General features: G+C 34.9%; 1 protein-coding gene across 1 annotated transcript; it reads right to left on the bottom strand.

Annotated features, from left to right (window-relative positions):
• Window positions 1–3,262: 3,262 nt before the first annotated feature.
• Window positions 3,263–7,805, bottom strand: LOC114386128. Its single transcript, XM_028346130.1, has 3 exons — window positions 7,758–7,805; window positions 7,409–7,677; window positions 3,263–3,392 (listed from the first exon to the last, which is right to left on the bottom strand). Exons 1-3 carry the CDS (start codon window positions 7,803–7,805, stop codon window positions 3,263–3,265), a joined length of 447 nt encoding a protein of 148 aa, XP_028201931.1.
• Window positions 7,806–13,416: the final 5,611 nt, after the last annotated feature.

Genomic DNA, 13,416 nt, shown 5'->3' with positions numbered 1-13,416 from the left:
ATCTAGCTCTGTGTGATAGATTTCCACTTTCCTCTCAGCTAATATGTGTCTTCCCAACACCTTGACAATATATCTGGTCCAGGCCTCAAAAGAGTGAAATCTTCTTGTATCATATTGAGTGGTGGGCCTTGAACCGCCACTCTTTCTTTTCCTGGAAGACATCTGCAGACAAAGGAATCAAACAATTAATCAGGACACAGTTATTCAAATTTTAAAAACTGAGAAATAAAACTGAAAAAGACACTGGCCGCTTAGAGAGAAAAAATTCGCTTAGCGGGCCTTCATAAAAGACACACACCCGCTTAACGAGACATGGGTCGCTTAGCGGGCTTCACAAAAAACAACACTGGGCTTAGCGACACAGGAGTGCCGCTTAGCGAAAAATGCTAAGGTCCAGTGTTTGCAAAATTGGCTTAGCTGGCGAGGAGCCCGCTAAGCCTAAGGTCAGCCACATGGATTTGCGCTTAGCCAAGGGTAGGCTGCGCTTAGCGGCACTAAACTGAGCAAAAATTTCACTAAGTTATGGGATCTTAGCGAGTAAAGCTCGCTTAGCTCAGCGGATGCCGCAACCAATTGCGCTTGGCTCAGGAATGCTCGGCTTAGCGCACGACTATCACAAAAAAAATGGTTAAGTTATCTGGGCTTAGCGATTCAGCCTCACTTAGCCACAGGTAGTTCAGCAAGAGGATGAGTGTTCATCCTCAAAAGATGAACTCGCTTAGCGTAGCATGCTCGCTTAGCGAGTTCATCGCGTTTTCCAGAAAACACAACTTATTTTCTCACTCTTTTCAAACCTCTAAAAGGCATATTAGACATGCAATATGTGCGCCATACTCAATTCAGTACACAAGCTTACATAGCCCTAACCTTAAACTAATTCTAACAAAACATAAAAACCCTAAAAATCTAAAGCTATAGTTAAAGTCATCTACCCTAGAGTTAAGACATGAAAAAGAGAAAAAGGATCAAGGAACTTACTTGGATGATGTATGATTGATGCTTCAAAGTCAAAAATCCACAAAGAGAGTACAAATGAAAAATGTGCAAATTTTTGGAGAGAGAGAATGCAGATGCAAGGTTTCTGTAATCTGGCAAATGTGAGTGTAACTGCTGTTACACTCGCTTAAGCAATTTTTTTATACTTTCGCTTAGCGAACCGTTGCGCTAAGCGAGCAAGAGAGACGTTTGGTTTCTCAACCCGGCTCGCTTAGTGAACACGTGCGCTTAGCCAACGTTTCAAATTTGATTTTTTTTTTAACAGAAACTCGGCTTAGCGCCAGAGTACGTTCGCTTAGCGAGACTTGCAGATTAGAAAAGCTGCAACTCTCGCTAAGCCTGGCCCTGACCAACTTAGCTAAAATGATGCATCTTAAGTACAGAGGAGGATGCACTTAGCTGAGAGGTACTCACTTAGCGCTCATATTGTCACAAAGAATCTCACTTAGTTGCCATGACTGGCGCTTAGTGTCATGGACCTCAATTAAGACCATAAGGAATCGCGCTTGGCAACATTGGGTCTCGCTTAGCCAAGGTGAAGCCATCGCTCAGCAATCAGTCTGTCGCTTAGTGGAATTCAACTCGAATTGATTTTGGCTTAGCTAAACCTTGGCTGGCTTAGCGGAAATAATCAACCTCAGGTGCCAGGGTGGTGTGCTAAGCGCTTGAACTCGTGGCTTAGCGCATGAGTGATTATGCGCTTAGCGAGAAGCAGACGCTTAGCGAAAGGACTAATTTTCAAAAAGATTTTCTAAGTTTTAAACTTAGTCCTTTCCCAAGAAATTGAAACCCTTAAGTTTACCATTCAAAGGAAGGCTGATATGCTCCAATGTTAAGATTATTAAGCAAGTTCCTATTGATCAAATGCATGAAAAACAAACACAACAAAGATTAAAATTGGGTTGCCTCCTAGGAAGCGCTTCTTTAACGTCATTAGCTTGGCGCTTTTACCTCTCTGGGTAATCTTATGTTTTGGTTCTCACCTTCAAAACCTCTTGACCTTCTCCCATTACCTGTAAGCAAACATTGTGTTCTGGAGTAGGCTTGTCTTCCACAAACAAGTCGAAATCAATTTTCTGGTCTTCAAAACCTAACTCTAGCTTTCTCTTCCCCATGTCAACTATGTAGCTTGCGATCAACATGAACGGCCATCCCAAGATTACAGGGATGTTAGTATCTTCAGAGATATCCATAACCACAAAGTCTGTTGGGAAGATAAAATGCTTTACCTTGACCAACACGTCTTCAATCACTCCATAGGGCCTGGTAATGGAGCGGTCAGGTAATTGTAGAGTCATTCGAGTGGGCATAATCTCCAACTCTCCCAGTCTTCCACACATGGAGAGTGACATCAAATTAATGCTGGCTCCCAGATCAATCAGAGCCTTTCCCACATTGACTTCTCCTATTGAATAAGGAATGATTACACTCCCAGGATCTTTGTGCTTAGGTGGAAGGATCTTTTGGATTACAACACTACAATTTCCTTCCACTATGATGTTTTCCTGATGAATGTACTTGTGCTTCCTTGTCAACATATCTTTCAAAAATTTGGAGTAGAGTGACATCTGCTGCAAAGTTTCGCCAAAGGGCATGATTATTTCCAGTTTCCTGAAAATATCCAAAAACCTTTCCAAATCATGATCTTTTTCTTTCTTGGAAGGCACCACAGGATATGGTACTTCCACACTTTCTTCCACAGCCTTTCCACTTATACTCTTCTCTGCAACCTTATTTTTTCCATTTTTATTTTTCTCATTTTCTATTTCTTTTTCTCTTTCTTAGTCCTCCATCTCTTTATTCTGGACCATTATTTTCTTCCCTTTTTCCTATTTCTCTTTACCCTTCACATTATTTTTCTTAACCTCAGCACCTATCTTTTCACTCAGTTGTTCCTTGTCTACCACATTTTCTTCATCTTTAGCTTCCACAAACCTTTTACTCCTGGTCATCATAGCCTTGCATTCCTCCTTAGGATTATTTTCCGTATTTGCTCCAAAGTTGTTTGATGACTTGTCAGCTATCTGCTTGGCCAGTTGTCCCATCTGTACTTCAAGGTTCTTTAGTGTTGACTCAGTACTCTTATGATTCGACATCGTTACCTGCATAAACTGAGTCAAAGTCTCTTCCAACTTAGTTGTCCTCTGAAAAATGTTAGGCCCTTGTTGAATTGGCCTGTTCGAGGATCCACCTTGGTCTTTATTGAACTGGTTGCCAGGGTGTGTCCTCCACTATCCTTGCTGATTATAAGTACCTTACTGGAAGCCTAAAAACCCTCCTTGAGTGTACCCTTGCCTTTGCTGATTCCCCATGAAATGAATTTCTTGAGTGTTTTCTTCAGTGGGGATGCATTGGCTTGTCTCATGAGCTTCACCACACATGGTACAACCTGTGACCTGCAAAATAGAAGAATGTGTAGGTTGTCCAATTGATAGTTTAGTTGGCAGCTTACCAAGTGTTTCTGTTAGGATCTCAAGTTGCTTAGATAGCAACTTGTTCTGTGCCAACAAAGCATCGTGTGATGTTAGCTCCAATAGGCTCTTCTTTGTGGGTTAATGGGTTCTGTCCCTCAGAATGGCATGATCACTAGCTGACATGTTCTCTATGAACTCAGTTGCTTCTTCTAGGGTTTTTAACTTTATTTTTCCCCAGCAGAAGCATCTAATAATTGCTTGGTTTGTGGTCTCAGCCCATCTATGAACATATTCAGTTGGATTGGCTCGGAGAATCCATGGGTGGGAGTTCTTCTTAGTAAGTCTCTGAATCTCTCCAATGCCTCACTCAAGGATTCATCAGGGAATTGATGAAATGAAGATATTGCTGCCTTCCCTTCAACAGTCTTAGATTTTGGGAAATACTTCTTTAGGAACTTTTCCACAACTTCTTCCCAGGTTTTAAGACTGTTACCTTTGAATGAGTGGAGCCACCTCTTGGCCTCTCCTGCCAGTGAAAATGAGAAAAGGCGGAGTCTGATAGCTTCATCTGGTACACTGGCAATCTTAACAGTGTTGCAAATCTCAATAAATGTTGCCAAGTGTGCATAAGGATCTTCATTAGGTAATCCTTGAAATAAATTCCCTTGTATCAGATGGATCAAAGAATGTGGGTAGGTGATGTTGTGCGCTTGCACTTCCAGACGTGCAATGCTAGTGAAAAATTGTGGTACCGAGCTACTTGAATAGTCCTCAAGGGTAGTCCTCTGGTCGTGCTCATCTGCCATGGTAGCAGTTTCAGACAATGGATTAGTGGATTCCCTTGATGATGGTGAATCAAATGATGATGAATCAGAAAAATGGGTCTCTTCCTCAAGAATGGATGCAACTGTTATGTCTTGCAACAGTTTCCTTCTCCTCTCAGCCTTGTTCCTTCTCAGTGTAGCTTCAATTTCTAAGTCCAAAGGAACTAAAGTGCCTGTGGGAGATCTATGCATAAACAGTACTAACAGAACAATGGTTATCCAGTTCAATAAGAGAAGACAAATATAAATTAAAGAACAAATATTCTCAGAAACAATCAAAGAATAACAAATAAAGAATAGACACCTAAAAACGAGCTAACTTCCCAAATAAAAAGAATTTCCCTAGCAACGGCGCCAAAAACTTTTCGCAACCGGCAAGTGTACCGGATCACACAAGTAGTATAAAACGGTAAGAACCGAGTATCGAACTCTCGGGGAACTTGTGTTATTTGGCAAGCTATTTCGATAAATAAGTGTTTGGTATGAAAGTATGACTGTGGTTATGAATAGGTATTTAAACTATCTAGGCAAAAAAAAAGAAAAAAGAAAATCACACAAGAGAAATACTGTGTAAAAACAAGTAGAGAATGCATTGGTCTTCCTCATAGGTTCTTGATGCTAAAAAGGATGTTCTCTATCTAACAATGCTCATGCGTTCCTATGTTGTCTCCTGGACTGCTAGACCCCGATTCCTCATGATAGCCTAGCCTAGTCCTGATCAAGCCTCGTCCATAGATTCCACTTGTAAGACTAAACTCAACCAAGACTGCATTAAGCCACACATACACAACTTAGTTCTTGTATCCCGATTCCTCGTGATAGCACAACAACTTAGTCCCGTACTATCAAGGACTTTAGAATCAGACCAATTTCCACTATTGAATGACCCTAACAAAGCATGCATCTGCGTGATCAAGGTAAAAGCACACTGGAGTGAAAAGTAGATAGCACAGAGAACACACAAAACATCATTACATAGATAGAAATATATTTACATCAGGTACCTACAGGGAAGATCCAATAGAGTATTTAGCTTTCCATAGTCCGGAAACCTCCTTTACAACAAAGAGAAGAACAAGATGAAAGACTGCAAAAGCACAAGTGGTGAGGATGTCTCCTTTACCTCTAGGATCTCACAATCACTCACAAACTCATCTCAAGCTCTCAGAATGGCTCCCGCTTCTAACTCGCGTCTCTGCAGATCTTCACACAGCAAAATCTCTAAGAACTCTCTGGAACTTGGACCTTTCTCTCTCTAGAACCTTCGTGCATGCAGAGGTTCTCAAGAAAAGTGCCAAACTCCCTTTGCAAATCTGATTTCAGGCTTAAATAGGGGGCCTTGTTCGTGCTCGTGCGCTTAGCGCGGATCTGGATTGCTTAGCGCGTATAAGTGGATTTTGGCTTAGCGAGTTTGTTTCGCTTAGCGGATGAGCTGAAGCGGTGCGCTTGATGACCTGGAGCGGTGCGCTTAGCGAACTTAACAACTCATCTTCTTCTGGATTCTTCCTCGTGCTTAGCCATTGAATGTCACGCTTAGCGAATGCTCGCTAAGCCAGCAGATTGGCTTAGCGAGAAGGTGAAAACAACACTTTTGCCAATTTGCCTAATTAACCTGAAATTGAGAGAAATTGATTATTAAACACACAAAACAAAAGTATAAATTATCTATTACCTATATTTAACATAAAGTACATATAATATTATAAAACAACTATAAGTTGGAGAAGTTTGATACAATATACACAAGTTTTATACACAAAAGTTAGTCATTTTCACCGACTAACAACCTTTCATCACAAGGGTCTTGTACGTAAAATACTTGTCTAGCTTGTTCTGCCATGATGAAAAGGTCATTGTGGTAACCAAGTTTCTTTAGGTCTACCAACGTAAATCCTATATCATCGGTGCGTACACTGGTGTTGTTGTCAACCCATTTACATTTGAAAACACAAATAGTAAATTTCACATAGTGAAGCTCCAAAATTTCATCAATGAACCCAAAGTAAGGGATGGAAGCTACATAGGGATTGGCGTCATGCACATTTGAGAAGTGTTGAGATTCAGCCCTTAGGGTGACCCCACTGTTTTGCATTGTACTTTTATCGTCTTGTGCTTTTGTGTAAAATGAATACTTGTTTATGTTGTATCCTTTCCAAGTTATAACATTTTTTAGGCCTATCTGCTAGTTTTCTTAAAGTTTCTAAAGCATTTTCATATGCAAAGATTATATCTTTAAACCAATCACAGAAAGTCTTGTTATGCTTTTTCAACACCCAATTCTTTGACATTTTTGGATTATTCTGTTTGACATAAGCTTCATGCTTAAGTATGTATGGCAAAACTTCATTACTATTGTTCAAGACATACAAGTGAGCTTGTAACAAATCTTCTAGACTTGGAGTGATCACATGCAGTCCTCTTGAACCCTTACCACCCACTCTGTCATCATGCCGAGACTCAGGAAGGCCAATAGGTTTAGCCTTCTCAATGTATTCTGAACAAAATTTAATGGCTTCTTCTGCAATGTACCTCTCAATAATAGATGCTTCTGGACGATAAAGATTCTTTATATACCCTTTTAAGATCTTCATGTATCGCTCAACCGGGTACATCCACCTCAAATAAACAGGACCATAACATTTGATTTCTCTGACCAGATGCACAATCAAGTGAATCATGATGTCAAAGAAAGCAAGGGGAAAATACATCTCCAACTGGCACAGTATAATTGCGGCCTTATTTTGCAGCACAACAAAGTCAAGTAACAGAATATGTACCTGTTTGTTTTGTAGACATTATCTATCAAAAACACCAAATTACATGCATTGCATAACTTCACTGTATCAGGATGATGCCAAAAGATATCACGTACAAGCTTCATCCTTTAATCTATGCCAATGAATATACTAATCTCGTTCATAAAGCTTCATTAGATGTTGCATTTTAGTATCACTGCCTCTTATGAAAGAACGGTATGCACTTCTTGCAATGTATATTTGTTTGATTGTTGTACAACTATTGGCATTGTGCTCCTTCAACGTTAGCAAAATGTTTCTTAGTTTCACCATTGACTTTGCCATATCAACAATAATTTTCTTCTCATCCTTAGTCAATCGACCAGCGTATGGATGTCCAACTAATGACTTGGTCAATTCATGATTGTGACTCCCACACATTAACTTCACCATCCATCCTTGGCCTCCAACCACTGGTTTCCCATGAAGCTTAAAGGGACGCCCACATTTCCTACTGCCAGTATCTCTTCTAACAAAATATTTCTTTCTAGACCTATACTGACCACTCCTTTCACAACCAATTAACACAAATGAAGTCCTTCCTCTCATACCAGTGTTTGTGTTTGACCTCATAATCACCGCGACAAATCCAATTTCATAAGCAAATGATCGAGCCCACTGCAAAACATCATCTTCAGTAGCAAACACCTACAATGCAATCCACACAAGTTTAGTCTTCAAAGGGACATTCATTTTATTAATTTAATAACAATAAATCACATTATTACCTGAGAAGTATTAAACGTATCAGAACAATCAACATGCTTCGTCTTCATTTTCATCATTCCTAATAAACTTTTTCAAACATTATATTATCATACATTCATTGATCTTTGTGCATCATAACAAGACATTCAAAATTTTCAACATCACAAACAAACAACCCTTAACCACACCATACACATACTATCACACAAAACCCTTCATAATTTTTTACTGCATATCATTTTATAAACATTAAAATTGATAATCCTATATATTAAAAACCAACAACATCAACTTTTTATACATACAATTCATAACCATATAATACATAAAAAATCATAACAGCAACATATGTAGTAAAATGAATTATTTTATTCAACTTAATTGTAATTCATTAAATTATTACCACACAAAACAATCAATTCTAGACCATAAAAACTCAAATAAAATATCCATAAATTACAACTATAAATTATGTTAAAAATCATACCATTTTCAAAATATAAAAATAAGTAATTATGAATTAATTAACAATCTACACTTCTTTAAAAATATTTAAAACAATAATGCGAATTACATTTGAAATAAACATATAAAAAATAATTTTTCTTTTCACATTAAATTAATATTTTTTAACAATCATACTAACATATTTATATTTAAAAAAATTAAAAATTTAATATTTCTTTTAATTTAAAAAATTAAAAATCCTTATAAGTCATATGGATTATGTAATTCGTATGATTTATACGAATTATCCAATTCGTATGTCATACGGATTACATAATCTGTATGATTTATGTAGATTATGTAGTCCGTATAAATCATATGGATTATGTAATTTGTAAGTTACAACTTGCAAATTACTTAATTTGTATGTTGCACAAACAAAAAAATTTAACAGCATACCTCTGACGTATCTCCGTTAACAACCGAACCAACCACCGCAATAATCACCACCGACGAACCTCTGTAACACTTTCACCTCGACCGAAACGACAATGTGAACCTCTCACAATAATTAAAAACCAAGAGGAAATGGAGAAAACCAAGAACAAAGCGTAAATGAAAAAAAAAGTTAAAAAGCAACTTAAAAAGAAAGAAGAAAGCACATGGGTATTTTTGGAATTAAATGAAATTGCTGGGTGCACAAGCAATAATGTTGGTGCACCTAGCAACACCCCAAGGTCCTTTGAACATGCAAAATTGTTAAAGCTGCTACACTAAAGCCAACATTTAGCCTGTTAATTAGTGGAAAATTTAACTTATATACAATGTCTATTTGTAAAATTAAAATACTTATGTATATTCCGGTTCAACTAAAATGAAAACTCTAGAGACATAAATATAAATATTTTAAAATGTTAATATAACATAATTATTGTAAGGTTAAAATATATTTTTGTTTTCATAAATATGAAAATGTTTGAAATTTGTTATTGTAAAATTTTCAGTATATTTTTTGTCATCATAAAATTACAATGTCATTTTTTTATCCGAAAACTAGTTTGAGTGAATCCGAACTTATGATTATGACTTTTTATATCAGTTATGCAAATAACTAATACAATTTTACATTTTTTATATCTGTTATACATATAACCGATGTAAAAAAGAAATACATGTAATTTTTAATATCCAAACATTGTTCCAGATAAAAATAACACATTTCAATTTTGCGAGGATGAGAAATATACATTTAGCCTAATGGTAATATAATATATGAATTAAAAATGGTAATACAATATAAGTTTTGCACGTCATTTGGTCATATAACACTTTTATATATAAATAAGTTAATATAATAATATTTATATTGATATGCACATAATACACACACACACACACACACACACACACACACACACACACACACACACACACACACACACACACACACACACACACACACACACACACACACACACACACACACACATATATATATATATATATTGTGACACATATATTATAATATATTTGATATATTAAATACACTTTTATAATTTATCATAGTTATATATAAAAGTTTGATTTTTTTAAGCATAAAAATGTATAGTTTATATATTTAGAATGTTTTTAATATACATCAGGTCATACAGGTTAACTAATGGCTCAATGGATCGACCCTTAAGCTAGTGTCTCTATCTTTAATATGGTATGTATTTGTATTCACTTCGTCCTTTATCAAGTAGTTTTTGCTCGGCGAAATTGCCCGAAGCCTACGCTTTCTTGAATCCAATTGTGGATATTATGTCAGTAATACCCTTACTCTTTTTTCTTTTAGCTTTTGTTTGGCAAGCTGCTATAAGTTTTCGATGAGATCTATAATTATCTTTCACTGACTTGATGATCGGTTAGAATCTATTAACATTAATTTGCATGTTTTAATATTTTTATCATTTATTTATTTATTGAATGATTTTGGTTTTATTTTTATTATTATTGGCCATGTACCATTTTAGGTTTGGATTGATAGAAACTTCAAAAGCTTTTAATGATGTAGCTGTTTATGATGGGGGACACACTCTTATAGCAAGGAATTAGATCTTCTCGATATAGTGTTCTATCTAGCTTTTCTATCTTTCTTTCTTCTCTATTCTACACTTTTCCATTATTTGATTATCTCTCTCAATTTTCACGTGCTTCTGGTTTCAAATTCTCGGATAAAGAGGCAATAGAACCAAAGGCATCATTTAGTTTAGTATTAGATTCCAGGTGGTAAGAGAATTGTACAAATATTAGTTGCTACAAGAAAAATGCTAATTACTAATGGATAAAATTCCATTGGTAATTTAAATTTACCGACAAAAAAGACAAATTTTTTTGTAAAAATTTTAAACATAAATTAGCAACGTATATTATTCCATTGAAAATCGATAATAAAATCCATTGATAACATAATAACATTTGTATCTATTGATAAAGAGAGAGAATCATCCCATTTGGTGATGCCAACAAATTATAAAGGTCAATAAAATACTTAAATACCTAAGCAGATTTGTATGCTTAATGTTGTCAAATATGATTATATATTAGATGTTTTATCACTACTACAAAAAAAAAAGCCTTCAACATTAATTCTGAAGTACTTTAAACATTGGTTTAGAACCGTTGTTGAACTAATTGTCATTGAAAGTGGACAAATTTTGACGTTGGTTCAAAAATCGATGTTGTAGAAATACTTTCTACATCGGTTGTAGCCACAACCGATATAGAAATTAAACGTATTTTTTATTATTTATTTTGTTTCACAATGAACCTAACCTACAAATTCAAAACAGACCCAGACATTTTCTACAAAAAATATTTATTCTATGCATAAAACTAATAAGTGTACAAAACTATTAAAAATATAGTTGTAAGTATGATATATATGCTTACACAAACAATTTTGGAGAAGTCACTAGTCTCTTCTTGAATTTTGGGAAGAGTTTAAATGTCAAAATGAGATTTGGTTTCATATCTGAGATGGGGTTTAGAATTTGATAGTTACAACTTTGACATGTCAATGTGATCTCTTACTTCTCAAATGAATTTCCAAACACACTATAAAGATCTAATTATTAATAAAAGAACTTCGAAGGACAAATGAACAAGAAAATTTAATAAACTTTTAAATCAACAAATTTCATATGAGAACTATTGCAGCACACAAAGAACGAACATAGAGTAAATCCTAAGGAAACTTGATTTGTTAAGGATTAGTTTATTTGTAAGGAACTTGGATCCTTGAGCTTAAATTTGTAAGTTTTACACATTACTGGAGAAAGCGCTTCTGACAACGATTTTTATATACATTCAAAGACAATTTTGAACCGTCTTTGTAGGCAACATTGTAGAAAGTTTTCACTTTTCATGACAATTCCTTAAAAACCGTGTTAGAAAAGCTTTCATTCTAAGATGGTTTTAAACTTAGAATGGTACTCTAAAATGGTCTTTAGTTAAAATCAGTCTTAGAGATGATTTTTAGTTAATAACCGTCTTAGAAGGGAACCATTCTAAGATGACTTTTAATTTACAATCGTCTTAGAAGGGTTGCATTCTAAGATGATTCTAAGTTAAGAACCATCTTAGAATGGTAGCCTTCTGAGAAAGTTCTTATTAAACCGTTTGATGATAGGTTCTACCCCAGAACAAGAAACTTCTCTCTAGTCCTCATCTCTTGTGATGATAGGTTCTACTTCACAGATGGACCAATACAATGGACTAACACAAACCAATATGACTGAACTAATCCTCTCACAAAGCATAATTATGAAATTTAATCTAATGCAATATATCATAAAAGACAAATCTTGTAGAAAAAAAGAAGGAAAAGTAGCACAAATTTTAGTTACCTCAACATATCATGTATTCCTTCCTTAGACAACCATATCATGTTAATATAGCGTGGAATATACTTAAAAAAATATAACATATTTGCTTAAATTAAAGTATTTTTGCTTTGATTTTTTATTTTATTTTTGGCTTCACCCATTATGTTACTATGGATGTGAAAAATAGCTCAAGCTAAAAGCTACATACAAGCACTAACCTTTAGTTTCAACTATGCTAAAGACACTTGTTCATTGGAGAGTAAATGACCCCCATCTTGAGAATTGAATTGTAGCATCCACCTTTTCTTAATTTGGTAAGAACTCTTCAAACATTTGTCTGATTCCTTTTGTACATTATTTGACTATGAAATCCACCCTATTCGAGTTAAAATGTATAGCAGTATTTGTAACGACCTGCCTCGACACTATGATGTCACTATTCTAAACCATGAAAATTTCAATTTTTAAATGAAAACTCCGTTAATTTGCTTATGAAAAATGAGAGTAAATTTTTCGTGATATACTTTCACCAAGCAACGCACAATTACTTAAATGAATATGAATATATATATATAAACTCAGTACACACCATTCACATAACAGAAATTAAATTAGTTCTTACATATAATTAAATGTGATTTATATCCTTAATTCAAAAATAATTATAGAACCAGCTATGAAGGAGTTGATTAACAAATCACAACTTTCTCTAGAAGCATATGTTGTATGAAGCTTTTGATGATGCCAAAAAGATGAGAGCTATTCAAGATTGATCAAAGTCAAGATCAAGAATTCAAGAGAAACGATTAACAATTAGTCCATTGTATGTTAAAAGAATCCCTTAAAAGAGATTGCAAAGGTTTGGCTTTAGGTTAATTCTTCAAAACATCTTAAAAAAGTTTTTAAGTAAAATTTTGTTTTTGAAAAGATGTTTTTCTCTTTGGTAATCGATTACCAGAGGCTATAATCGATTACCAAAAGCAAAAAATAGTTTTTAAACTGTTTTAGAAAAGATTTGAATTTGAATTTTGAATGTGTAATCGATTACCAACACATTGTAATCGATTACCAGACGCAAAACTATTTTAAAACAACTTTCCGAAAGTTTTAAATTTAAATTTTAAACTTGTAATCGATTACAATAACTGCGTAATCGATTACCAGTTACAAAATTTTGAAATTCAAATCTGAAGAGTCATAATTCCTCAAAATTAACTGTGTAATCGATTACCACATATATGTAATCGATTACCAGTGAGGAAATTTTGAAAATAACTCTGAAAAGTCACAACTGTTCACAAGTTTTTAAAAGGCCACCAAAGGCCTATAAATATGTGACTTGACTTCGAAATTCTTCAGAGTT

This window comes from Glycine soja, chromosome 15 (assembly GCF_004193775.1).
Source record: "Glycine soja cultivar W05 chromosome 15, ASM419377v2, whole genome shotgun sequence".
In the NCBI taxonomy this organism is placed as follows: domain Eukaryota; kingdom Viridiplantae; phylum Streptophyta; class Magnoliopsida; order Fabales; family Fabaceae; genus Glycine; species Glycine soja.
The sequence above is the reverse complement of the archived record's forward strand: the minus strand, read 5'-3'. Positions and strand labels throughout refer to the sequence as shown.